Source organism: Columba livia, chromosome 19 (assembly GCF_036013475.1).
Source record: "Columba livia isolate bColLiv1 breed racing homer chromosome 19, bColLiv1.pat.W.v2, whole genome shotgun sequence".
NCBI classification, from domain to species: Eukaryota; Metazoa; Chordata; class Aves; order Columbiformes; family Columbidae; genus Columba; species Columba livia.
The window spans coordinates 4,299,878-4,312,731 of NC_088620.1; the positions used below are offsets into that span (position 1 = coordinate 4,299,878).

At 50.7% G+C, this 12,854-nt stretch overlaps 1 protein-coding gene across 5 annotated transcripts in view; it reads right to left on the reverse strand.

Moving 5' to 3' along the window:
• Positions 1 to 3,953: 3,953 nt before the first annotated feature.
• Positions 3,954 to 12,854, reverse strand: part of NTNG2 (netrin G2) — a 45,277-nt gene continuing 36,376 nt past the window's right edge. For 3 of the 5 annotated variants that reach the window (XM_065035765.1, XM_021280072.2, XM_065035764.1), the window contains exons 7-13: positions 12,591 to 12,644; positions 9,280 to 9,354; positions 8,491 to 8,547; positions 7,898 to 7,972; positions 6,227 to 6,394; positions 5,685 to 5,819; positions 3,954 to 5,145 (exon numbers count right to left, since the gene is read on the reverse strand). In XM_065035765.1, the coding sequence (XP_064891837.1) occupies positions 4,922 to 5,145; positions 5,685 to 5,819; positions 6,227 to 6,394; positions 7,898 to 7,972; positions 8,491 to 8,547; positions 9,280 to 9,354; positions 12,591 to 12,644 (788 nt within the window). In that variant the 3' untranslated portion in view covers positions 3,954 to 4,921. The remainder of the gene's footprint in view (positions 5,146 to 5,684; positions 5,820 to 6,226; positions 6,395 to 7,897; positions 7,973 to 8,490; positions 8,548 to 9,279; positions 9,355 to 12,590; positions 12,645 to 12,854) is intronic. The other 2 variants (XM_065035766.1, XM_065035767.1) reach the window with 2 other exon arrangements.

Consider the following 12,854-nt stretch of genomic DNA (forward strand, 5'->3'; position numbering starts at 1 on the left):
GCGATGTGAGAACAAACCGGAGCCGTGTATATAATGACAATACCCAAACAGGTACTTGCCTAGTAAGTTTCTCTTCTTACCTGTGTTTTGTTGTACGTCACGTGGAGTGCTGCTGTACCTACCGCTGCTGTCATCACCTGAACCCTGCATGTCTGTGCCCCCCGAGGAAAACGCTGTTTGCAGGAGCCTTAACCCGCTCTGGGAAGCGCAGGGGGGAGGCTGTTTGCTCCTCAGTGGGGATAGGACTTGTAGGAATAGGACAATGGGGTGATGGTTTGAAACTGAAAGAGGGGAGATTTTGGCTAGACACTAGAAACTTTTTATGCTGAGGGTGGTGAGAGCCTGGCCCAGGTACCCAGAGAGGTGGTAGATGAACCATCCCTGGAGACATCCCAGGCCAGGCTGGACGGGGCACTGAGCAACCTGAGCTGGTGAAGATGTCCCTGCTCATGACCTTTGAAAGTCCCTTCCAACCCAACCCGTCCTCTGAACATATTGACTGAGGGTAAACATTCCCAGTCGAGATCCAAAAAAAGTACCATAGAACCCCAGTGATTTCCAATTTGAGATATTTTTTCACAGTTACCAAAGTGTGAGATATTGGGATTTGCTTTCCCTATAGAAGGGAGAGACTGGAGTTGCCAACAGCTGGAGCTGGGCTGCTCTTCACAGCAACACCAAGGATAAACAGAACCACGGTCCTAAAAATGCAAGGCATTCTCTCCGGTCTGCATGAATAAATGATGGATGAAATGACTGCTGTATTGTAAATGGAATTTATAATGTTAATGATATAATACAGTCTCTTGCTACAACGGGTCCATTCCCAAGTCGTATATAAGTCCTCCTTTCTTGTCTTTTTAAGATGCTTGGAAAGGAGCCCAATGCCTTATTCTTTAGTGCAAATAAATGTAAGCTAAGCAGCCTTGTACATCCAATATCGCTGACACGGGACCTTCTAGCCATATGTACCTGTCTGCTAAGGCCTCAGCTAATTTGCCACCAACTCCCAGGCTGTCCAGTTTTGTCACCAATTCCACTGTTATATTGAGCAAAGACTCCCATTGTCATAAAGAATTCCCATTGGTTTCCCCTCTCTTTAATTTAATCCCTGAACTAGCACAGAGCAGGGTCGGGATGGAGCTTTTGGAACCCAATATTGTTGCTGGCCAGGACAGAAGGAAGGTGGTTACGTGGTAAAAATGGGTGGTTTTCAGCTTTCCTCATGCATTTCACCCTGCAGTGAAACTTATTTTGACACCTAGAGAATCAAAACTATGAGTAAGCCTTTAGGACAGCCCAAAGCTCTCCTCTGCATCTGAGATCTGTGCCATTTTTAGCCAGTTTCCATGGGATAGTGGCCAAACTCCCCATCTCCTGGCCTGAGGGCTCAGAAGATGGCGATAGGAAGCTCTGCCCTTATTTCTGAGCACGAACGCTCAGCACCTCCTTTATGCTTCATTTACATTTGGACCTTTCCACGAAAGCCAATTATGGAACAGAAGCGGTTGGTGAGGCCGTTGATTTTATCACCGCTGAAGTGTTGGTTCTCTGGCTGCTCCAGCCTCCTCAAGGCTCCTTACGAATCGCTCTCCTGGATGAGATGTCTGCTTCATCATCTTTAGAAGAAACCAAACCAAACAACGCACCTGGTAAGTGCCAATGGTGCTTTTTTCCCCCTCGTTCTGTCTCCAGCTCCCAGAGACCATAGGCTCAACATTTTACCTGGCAAGTGAGCAAATATACATAAACCTGAGGGCTGGTGACTCCCTGCCCATGGGCTGTGGGCTCAGCCTGGACGCTGCGGCCTGTGCCATGGGGCAGAATCGTGTTGCTTTGGGGCTTTTATCTAAAATTCTCAGTACTCTAAACCATTAAAATTTGAGGTAAACAAGAAAAATCAAAAGCTCTACTTGTACTGTTTGAAGAGATCACTTTTTTTTTTTTTTTGCAGACACAAGTATAATTTAAAAACTATTACAAATGCTGTGTGCTGGTGGCGGGATACACACGAAAACCTCTTGAAAGAAGCACAAGTGGCTTTTCTCGGAAACAGAAGTGCCTTTTGGTTAACCTTTCCACAAGTATCAGGCTCATTGGACAACTTCTCCCATTTGGAAGCATTAACTGGTGTACAAACGTTTCTATCTTAAAGAAGATGAACTTTGGGGTTTGCAGGTACTTGCTGTGATGGTTTCTCTATTATTTTGATAATGCTCTATTCTTTTTGTGTAGACACCTCTGTACTAACAGATGTCTGCACTTAATGGGTCTTCAGTGCTGAGGCTTTCAGAAGCTTTAAATGATTTTTTAAATACCAAGTTTAAGTTCTGTGTTAGAGTTTTGGGTGGTTTTTTTTGGTTGGTTGGGGTTTTTGTTTGGTTGTGGTTTTTTGTTCATGGGTGGTGGTGTTTTGGGGTTTGCTTTGGTGTTTTGTTTGTGCCCTTTTTAATTTTCATTTTGTTTTGTGGGTTTCTTTGTCTTGCAGGGGTTTCTGTTATGGATCGCAAGTTCTCCAGCACCATTGCACAGGTGAAGTGCCATCCTGATCTCCTGTGTTTGTCCTTTGCAGTTGCCTGTTCACAAAGGGCTTTGTTTCTGCATCACTACTAAGCCTAAGAATCCTATACGTAGTGTGGAGGGTGGACTTGTGTTTGATCTCCACCATCTTCAGCATTTTGCAGGTTCCCTTTGGCACCACAACTTTCCCCTTCTGGTTGAAGTTACTCAACTATTCGCTGGGTTTTGGTTGCAGAAGGTCCAGGACTGAACATCACAGGCGTTCTGGGTTCGCAGGGAGATGATGCCACTTCTGGGGCCGAGTTAGGAAGCCAATGGTGTCTTGTCTTACAAACAAAAACCAACCAACACCCAAATAACCAAGATGAAAAAGGTCTGGTGCAGTGGTGTGTCACCTCCAGCAATCTTCATTCTCCGACTGTTCTGAGCTTTGTTGTGCTCTACCAAGGTTATTTTCGATGTGAATTCAGCGCTGCTGCTGCTTGGCACATTCCTGCCTGCATCGCAATAAATGTGTGAGTTTGCAGGGGATCTGCTGGGTGCGGAGTTTGTCTGGGATGTGTCTTTATGAAGTAGTAAATTTTCTGTTGCTTAATCTAATATTCTGGAGAAAAACACTAGTGCAGGGAAAGGAGAATGTTGCTTCATCTTCCAGAAGTGCTATTAGAGATCTTGATCTTGTTACAGTGTGTTCTATGCTATTACTTGTAGGAACAGTAACAGATGAGGATTTTAAATATATCGCAGTCAGAAAGTACAAAGAAAGTGCAAGTGTCAATGACAACAGACAGCAACCGGCTGCATTGGAGGGAGGGAGGAACCAGTGCTGGCCCGCGCCCTTGAACATCAACTCTCAGCAGGGTGAGCTTAACCCTCATTTATTTTATGGTGGATTAACTGAGTCCTCTGACCTGCCTCTGTGATGTTAAACGCTGCTCAAAACATGCACCCGATTTCTCTGTGCTGCTCTTTGATGTGACAATATCCGTCCTGCGCCTTTGCTCCTGTTTTCTTCTCCTTTTTCCCAGTACAAGTTCGCTGCCTCTTCTCCACGGAGGGAGCTGGATGTCGCAGGGGCACTGGATGGGTCTGCTTAAAGATACTCCAAATAAACAGGTTTTTTCTGCAGAGGTGCATTGTGGCACCATCTCTATGGGATGCTGCAGTGGGGTTGGACAGCAGATTCCCCTGGAGAAGCATCCCTGGGCTTCTCCCACAGGCTCGATTGGAAATGGCCTTTCCACACAAGCCCAGTGCTTAATATATCACTCAAGCTTTGTTCATTGTCTACAGTTAGTGCTCTAACCTAGGTTCAGCAAAGCAATTAGGAGAATTAATTAATAGCTCTCAGTGATGAGGCAACCTCTCTCTCCCTCCCCTCTCCCTCGCCATGTGGTACAGCTTGGTAGTGGCTCAGAAAACACAGGAGGACGTTATGAATCAAAAAAATAAGTCTTTACCTGTAATTAACTGTGCACACGAAAAGGAAAATGTGGCGATCAAGCAGCCATTAATAGTTGCTTTACTGGAGGAGGATACACCAGAACCAAATGCTCATGGCAAAACGTCCCTTTAAGTTGTGGATCTTTTATAACTTTTAATCCAAACAAAAATAAGTCTCTACCAAAAAAAAAAAAAGTATTTGAACCGTACACTATACGGACACGTGTGGATAAGACACTGCACTCCTCACGTACCAAATGCCTAATGGCCCTGCCTTGTCCATAACAGCAAGAAAACAAGACCCAGCAATGAAAATACAAAAATCAATGGAGCAACTGGAGTTGTAGGCAACTGTATGTGCGTGGCCAGGCCAGGCCGATGGTGGGACATGGGACTATGCAGCAAGGATGGACCAGAATCCCCATTTCCCCCCTCCCCTTCCCCTGCCTGTTGTGTCTCAGGGCTCTGGAGTTATCATGACAGGCTCTTTCAGAACAGGATGCTAAGAAGAGGGAAAAATAAAAAGAACACCCCAGCCTATACCAAAGTAAATAAAGTAATAATAAAAAAAATATCCCTTGGATAGCGGCACTATTTCACCAGGGCCCCGGCGGCCCCAGGTCGCCCTGTGCAGAGCAGGGAAGGAAAGTCGCTGTGCGGAGGGAAGGACGAGCCCTGTGTCCCCGCCGGGCTGCGGGACCGTGGTCTGGTGCAGTCCCCACGCTGGTGCTCGGCCGCCGGCTCCGCGCTGTGGCCACCCCGGTGCTGCCGGGATGGGTTCGTGGGCAAGAGTCAGCCCCTGGTTTTTCTGCAATACCTCTCTGCTCGGAACGTGGACCGAAAGGTGCTGTGCAAGTCCTAGCGTGAAGGAAGGTGGAGGAGACGGCGGGGGGAGCAGAGCCACCCGTTACCTTTGTCTCCCCAGGTCCCTCGGGTGACGTGCCTGGGCTGGGCTCCCTCAGAGATCCACCCAGCCGCGCAGATGGAGGGCGAGCACCCCGAGCAGGACGGTGCTGAGGCTGCCGTGGGCGCTGGGGGCACCATCGCAGTCCTTTTTGTCGGCTTCACACCTGGATTGCTGGCACAGGACCCCCTTGAAGCCCACAGGGCAGATGCAGCGCTGGTTCTGGTAGCAGGTGCCGCCGTTCTGGCAGAGCAGGAGCTCGTCATCGCAGACGTTGGCTACGAGGTGGGAGGGGAGGACATGGCTGTTAACCTGGGGTATGTTAAACCCCTTGACTGCAGCAGAATGAGGGAGGTGAGAGCCTGGCCCGGGTTGGCCAGAGAGGTGGTGGATGAACCATCCCTGGAGACATCCCAGGCCAGGCTGGACGGGGCTCTGAGCAGCCTGAGCTGGTGAAGATGTCCCTGCTCATGGCAGGGGGGGCACTGGGGGAGCTTTGACAATCCCTTCAAACCCAAACTATTTTGATTCTATGAGAATCTAGAAGCTTTAGCTTTTTTCTCTAGATCCAAGTGGGTAAATTATCCAGCCCTCATAGCATTACAACAGCCCCACGACCAGAGGAAACTGACTGCAAACTCCAAGGACAAAGCTATCAAGTCATTTTGGATTTGGGGGGAACGGCTGGAGTCTGCTCACCCTACACCCTGAGCACCACAGGGCGCCCGAGTGCTGAAGCTCCTTCTCTTGTTTGGAGCCGTCTCACACCTCCCCTGTCCCTCTGCCGCAGGGGGACCCGGTGCTGCCAGCTACTCACGGAAGCAGCCCTGTCTCCAGTAGTAGTTGGGCAAACAGTCGTCACACTTGGGCCCCGTGGCTCCTTCTTTGCATTCACAGTAGCCGGTCTCGTTGCAGCGGTCGTGCATGGAGCCGATCTGGTTGCAGTTACATTCTGGCCAAAGATGAGGCTGTTAGTGCCTGTCCTGCCCAGGGCTTTGTGCCCACTGATGTCCCAAGGGAGGTGTTTGGGACTGGAAAAGTCTGGCTGTGTGCTATGGGAGGGCTGTTAGAGACCAAGGGGATGGTTTCACAAGAGGGTCCAATAGTGCAAACAGCCACAGGTGTGAAGAACACCCCGCTTTGGAGCTGAGCAGCTCCTGGTAGAGCAATGCATCTGAATCAAGTTAGATATTATTTGGGGTTTGTTTTCAGGGAAGAAATGCCTTAGGTAACAGCTGCTGTCCTTGGGGAGCATGCAGGTGGACACATCATCCCCAAGAGGGGCTGAACTGAAGCCCACCCCACAGATCAGGGTCCCACATGAGCTGTCCCTTGTCCGGGTGATGCCGAAGTGCTCACCTATGCATACATTCTCGTCATCCAGCTCCGCCGAGCTGTTGCGGTAGAAGCCCAGGCGGCAGTGCTGGCAGTGCTGGCCCCTCGTGTTGTGCTTGCAGCTCACACAGGTCACCACATTCAAGAAGTCGATGTAGCTGCAGCGGTTGGAGTGGCCATAGCACTCGCAGTCTGCAGAAAGGAGGAGAGAGCTGGGGAGCTGGGCCAGGAGCATCCTCCCTTGTGCCGGCAGGGGTGAGGAGCCACCAGGCTTTGGAGGAGGCTCCTGCCCCAGTGAAATGCTGTGGCTACTGCTGACATGGGGCTGGGGAGGATGAGTGTGCACAGCAGCTGCCCTTCCTCACTGCCATGGGGGGCTCGGGCTGTAAGCCATTGCTTGGAGAGGAGAGCCAGTCCCAGGACATGATCTCTTTAAGAAAATGCATAATCATGGGAGCAGGCTGTGGAGGGGAGTCAGGTGTTAATGAAACAGCTGCCTTGTTAATGAGCACAGCTGGGTTTGGCTCTGGTGGGGCTGCAGGACCTGTGAGGGAGCTGGGCTGGGGTGCAGAGCCTCAGCAAAGGCTGTGCTGGAGGCTGTGACAAGGAGGGGACTGGCAGCAGATGGTGCAGCAGGACTTGCTGCCTCCAGCACCAGGAAAGCCCTGGGCAAGGCTAAAATGGAGCCAAAGCTGCTGCGTGTCCAGGTGAAACCTCGCTGCCCCTTGGCTTTCTCCCATGTCCCTGCTCAGCATCCCCCTTGCTGTTGTACCTCCCAAACCGATGCTGGTTGTGCAGCGTGGTGACTCTCGCGTTAAATGCTTAAAATGAGTCTGTGCAAGGAAGTGTTGCTTGTGTGGGGTTCTTCAAAAAGCAGTGGATGAGTGTGTGAGGGTTCAAACCAGGGCTGCCTGCCAGTGTTGCTGGTGGTTGGGAGATGCCACTGTCACTTAGCTGAACACTGCTCCTGACCTCTCTCAGCTGTGAGCACATGTTAGGAACCAACCAGCTGGGTTTAATTCATAGCTAGAGGAAGCTGATTACTTGCTGCTTATGCTTTTTATGAAATGACTTAGAATGGTGACCACCTTGCGGTGTTGGAGTCAGGGTGCTGGATGTTTCTGGGAGTTTAAAAGTGTATTGCAGGAAGAGATGCCCTGCTGCCCCTGTCAGGAGGTGTCCCAGCCAGCACAGGCAGGGGACACTGTGAGCAGAGGTGGGGGCAGCCAGCTCGGAGCTTCCTCAGCTGTTGGAGAGGAGGAAAAGAGACTCAAAGCTGGAGTTTTGGTCCAAGCTCTAGCACTGAACACTCAAGGATGGCAGAGGGATGAGAGGGAAGGCTGTGGGTTGGCATGCACATGCACTGGTGGAGGAGACTTGTGTCAATGAAATGAAGACCAGGGAAGATGGAGCAGGGCAGAGGTTTCCCCACGGTTCACAGCTGCTTGCAGAGGACCTGACAGTCTGCTGTAATCTTGACCTTCTGTGAAACAACTTTTGCCTGCTTCACCAAGACCCAAAGACTTTCAGCTCAAATACTTCTGGCTGCCTCAATCCCCAAGTGTTGTTTCACCCTAGGGATGCCCTCCTATGACTCAAATAGGGAAACCCTCCCCATCTTTAGTCAGAAGCTGCTGGACCACATCACCTGCGCAACAACCAGGAGCCCTGAAGCACCGCGCTCCCTCCTCTTACCTTTATATGTTTCAATAGGAGCCACTGGGCCAGAGTCTGGTTTGAGCCGGATGAGTTTTGAGCTCTTTGAGGATGCTTAAGAAAAATCAGAGACAAGCTTTTTCTCACTGCTTAGCACCGCTCCGCATCTTACCCTACTACGGGTAGCTCTGCTACACGAACAATGCCAAAGCGAGCCAAGAACACCACTCTGGCAGTGCCAGCATCTATTTCTGCACCAGACAGCTGGTAGCTGCTAAATTTCTCGTCGTCTTCTCCCCTCCTCAAAGTTTGATGCATGAAAAACTCAATGCGCTGCACTATTGCAACGTGCAGAGCTGGAAGCTGAGGAGCTACTCACCCATCTCCCCATTACGCACGTTCAGTGCTGTGAATTGGGTTATTCGGGATAAGGATCTATAAATCTAAACAGCTTTAAAAAAAAATCTACAAGCCCTGGGCTCAGTTTGTTGGAGGCCACACCAGCTGGCACCCAAAAAGTGGCTAGAAGTAGAGCACAACTAGGAGGACAAGCACTATGGAGGTGGTATCTAGCAGGGCTTGCTACGGGGTCCTGCAGAGCTCCCGCCTGGCTCGTCCCCACCAGCACATACCTGGCTTCTTCCCGTGCCTCTTGCCTGCTGTGCGCCCTGCTTTGCTCTTCGGAGCCGCTACGCGAGACGATAAAACACATCTGAGTGCTGGGGTGGGGAGAGGACGCCCAGGGCCAGCCCGGCATGGTGGGGCTGGGCCCATTCCTCAGGTTTAGGGGCTGCCCCAGCTGGTGCTTCCTCACCAAGTGACCAGGGAGCTGGGGGTAGAGGCCAACGCTTCCAAATTGAGCTGATGGGGTTTGATGCTTGGGGGGGAAGAAGCGGCTCCATGGGTCCCCAAGGTGCCTGAAGCCCCATATCTCTGCAGTGGGTGCTGCAGGTGGCCCTGGGGGCCGTATCCTTGTGGAGAAGCCCCCATGGTTGTGCCTGTCCCTCACAACGACAGGGCTGTGGCCATGAGGAAGCTCTACAGGGTGATCTGCTAATGGGGCTTGGCCCTGTTGGGCCAGTGCAGCTGATCAGCCCAATTAATCTTGCCCATTAATCCTGGCTGGGGAAAGGTGTGTACCCCTTGCCCCATGGCAAGACACCCCTTCCTAAAGCAGCTGAGGTGCCTGTGGGCTCTCCTGGGGCCCAGGAGACACCCTGCAGCCACCCCAGCTCTAAACATGTCTCCAAAAAGATGCCCATGTGACTGGATGAGCAGAACCGAGCTGAGGTGGACCCTCTGAGCAGGAGAGCAGATTGTATGATGGTGGGTCATGTCTATGATGGGTGGCTTGTCCTCGCCTACAGGCTCTGGGGCAGAAGCCCGTCCTGCCCTGTCCTTGGGGGCAGGCACAGCCTTACCTCGAATGTTCTCAGGAGTGTCTGGTGGCTTCGGTTTAGGTCCAAGTGCCGCTGTGTTTGGTGGGCGCTCAACAGCTTACGATGGCATCAGTTAGAGAGAACATCAGATTTAGTACAGATCTCCCTCTTGGTTGCTTAAAAAGGTGGCAAAGGGACACTGGAAGCTCTAGGCAGGTATCTAGGGTGAGTTGGTGGAGCCATATCTGATTGAGGATGTGCTGAAGCAGGAACGAGAGACAAAGTCTCCTGGCAATTAGAGTCTTTAAGACAGAAGCAGCACTCCTAAGGGGAGGGTGCAGGAGCTGCCGGATGGGGTGAGCGTTGGCATGTGGTCATTATATCACCCAAGCATGGAGAGAAGGTGACCCTGCAGACCACTGTCAAGACTCAGAAGCCCTGTTTGTTTGGCAGAGACTGTCAGCATCACCTGGCATTGATGCCCATACTGTAGCAAATACAGTTTTGTTTCTGCGAGGCCAGAGATGGGTCCCAAACCACAACAGTTCCAAAGAGCCTCAATTTCAGCACTTTCTTCCCCCCTGACAGCTGAGTATTTCCAACCACCGGGTTGTGTGCTGGGCCCAGCTCCAGCAGTTGTTATGTTCTGCACTGGAAGGGATGCTGATGTCTATGGCTCGAGCGAGCTACAGGCACCTCAGATGGGAAACAGGAGCTGAGCACCAGCTGCTGAGGCGTTTGTGCTGGTGGGAACCCCGAGGAGGAGAAACTTCAGCCTCAACAGCCAGCGTGAAGCCCCACAGGGTTCCCACCAGGAGCAGCTCACCCCAGGCAGTGCCGCAGGAGACCTGAAGTGAGGAAACACAGAAGGCGGCATCTATGCTACAAACGACACAGGCCAATCTATTTACCAAGTTATTCTGCTCTACAGACAGACTCTGGTCTCAGGAGATGATGGGATTTCCATGGTCCTCTCCATTCACCCCAGCAGCGAGCTGCGAACAGTCTCTTCTACCACTTACCACCCTCATCTTTCATGTACACGACTAAAACCCCGAGGCTCAATTCAGCCTCACCAGATCCCCAGCTCAGGCAAACCCAGAGCTTTCTCCCAGGCGGGAGGAGGAGAGCGATGCATGGAAACCAGAGAAGCGCGACTAGAAACGAAAGCGTTTGCTGAACGTCAGGAGCTGGTACTCGCCAGCAGGACCCAGCTCAGCTACGTGTCTCCTACCTTCTGCTCCTGGGCCAGCCTTGGCCGGGGGGGATCCCACTTGCAGCGGGGCAGCTGCTGACAAGCTGGTGTAGTCTTGCAGCGATCAAAGTGGGGAAAAAGCTGCGTTACTGGGTGTGCGGGGGGAACTGGCCACCAGTGAGGAGCTCTGATGGAGGGTCAGAGCTCTGGGAGACAAAACCGACTCAACCCTGTGTGTTTGGATAAGGAGATCAGCGACAGATCCGTGCCCCTGTTGCAACAGGACAAGGGGTGATGGTTTTAAACTAAAGCAGGGGAGATTCAGGCTAGGTAAAAGAAACTTTTACCAGTGAGGGAGGCGAGAGCCTGGCCCAGGTTGCCCAGAGAGGTGGTGGATGAACCATCCCTGGAGACATCCCAGGCCAGGCTGGACGGGGCTCTGAGCAACCTGAGCTGGTGAAGATGTCCCTGCTCATGGCTGGGATGGCACTGGATGAACTTGGAAGATCCCTTCAACCCAAACCATTCTGTGCTTCTATGATTATCTCTGCTTTGAAATAATGGAACTAAGAAATAGCACAGGTCTTAGGATGGAGGCACAAAGTCTAATCCCAACATCTAGCTCCTCCCTCAGGCTCTGCTCTTCCCTGGGAAACACCAGTTTAAAGAATTTGCAAGCCACTGCAGAGAAATTAAACCAGCAAGAAATTTATAGATCACTTGTTTGATTTCCCTGCAAACCCTCACCCCCACTGGCTCCATCCCCCTCCCCGGCTCCTCAATATTGGTAACAATCTTCAGGTTTGCTAGAAAACAAACCAAGGAATAAAATTTTAAAAGCCATATTATTAATTTCAAGCTCCAGTTGGGTAACATAAGGAGGAGGAGGAAAAAAATGTATCTCTCGATCCTTGCCAAGTTTCAAAGGACAAACCTGAGTAGGAGAGAAATGTGATTTCCCAGCCTCGTCAAGGGGATGATAAACAATGCAGAATAAAAAAGAAAAAAAACCCTTTTTTTTTTAAATGACAAGCTCTAAGAGAAGGTGATAGACATTGTCCTTTTCAGCTGGAAAGTGGAAACCAATTGATATTAATATGGTGTTAAAGAGAATATGAAAAAAGCCCAGTGCAAATTGGCAAGGGTTTAATTAGAGTCACAATAAAAAACAGCCCTGAAGGCATTTTTGCTTTTTAGTCATTCACATACACCTCCCCTCAGATGCGTTTACAGAGCCAGGAAAATTATTAATGCTCATTATCCTGAGAACCTTTCCCTTGTAGCTCTGGGATGTTAATGGACAGTTTTACATCTTGGGAGGGGGAGAGACACATTTCACCCCCAGACCAAGTTCATACAAATGGGAAACACTGGGCAGCTCTTATTTTGGGAGCTTGTATCAGTCCCCGCTTGTCTTGGTGGGTTTCTGGGGTAGCAGAATAAATTGAACCAAGAAGTCACACTTTGTAGCAAAAAACATGGGGGGAAGCGGCTCTGGAGTAGTGGGGAAGGAGAGTGAAAATGTCTTTATCAAAACACAAACATGGGGTCCCCTTTCTGCAGGACCTACACAAAGTCAGGCAGGGCTCAGGTTGGCTTTGTTTTTGCCGGAGGTGAACTGCTACTGCTGAAACTGCTGCAGATTGGGGGGAAAATGGAAGATGGAAGCGGGGGGCGGGGGGGAAGAGTTCTTTTCTTATTTTGAATGTGGGAAAAATGCAACAAATGGCAAGCGAGGATTTGACAGGCTTCAAAGGAAGGTTTTGAAATAACAGAACTGCAGAAGGCAAATGAGAATAGCACTTAATTCATCCTCCTTAGGGTAACTCTGCTTTCCCGTCTTTCTACCCATTTTGGCAGCCTCGGCTGCCTTCAGACCACAGACCGTGCCCATAAACTCATCCTTCTCCCCTTCTCACCGCACGACAGGTGACTGGGCACAAAAGCATCCTATGAACATGACCACAGCTCCACCTTGACCGCGGAAAACACCACGAGCAGCCAAGGAAGCAGATGTCTAGCAGATCCGTGCAACCCGGAGACAACGCAAATCTAATCTGCTCCTCTAGCCTACGTGTGACGCTGCCTTGCTGCTACCCACTAGTGTGCGGAGGCACGAAGGAGAAGGGGAAAAACACATCGGGCTGGCTTTAAATACCTGTTTTTTTCTGTGTCTCTCTCACAGGCTCAGAGGCTGGTCTGATGGTGCTTGCTTGTGGTGGAGAGCAGAAATTCAAAGGGTAGAAGACAGGGTGTAAATTAGAGGGTGAAACAGCACAGGGATGGGGCAGGGCACTAACAGGACTTATTTTTTTTTAATGGTTGTCTGGCTGAGGCGTTTTTAAAGCAAGGAGGGGTTTGTTTAATGCTTCTAAAGTTCAGAAAGGAGGTAAGGACACAGTATCTCACTGTGGGACTCTGA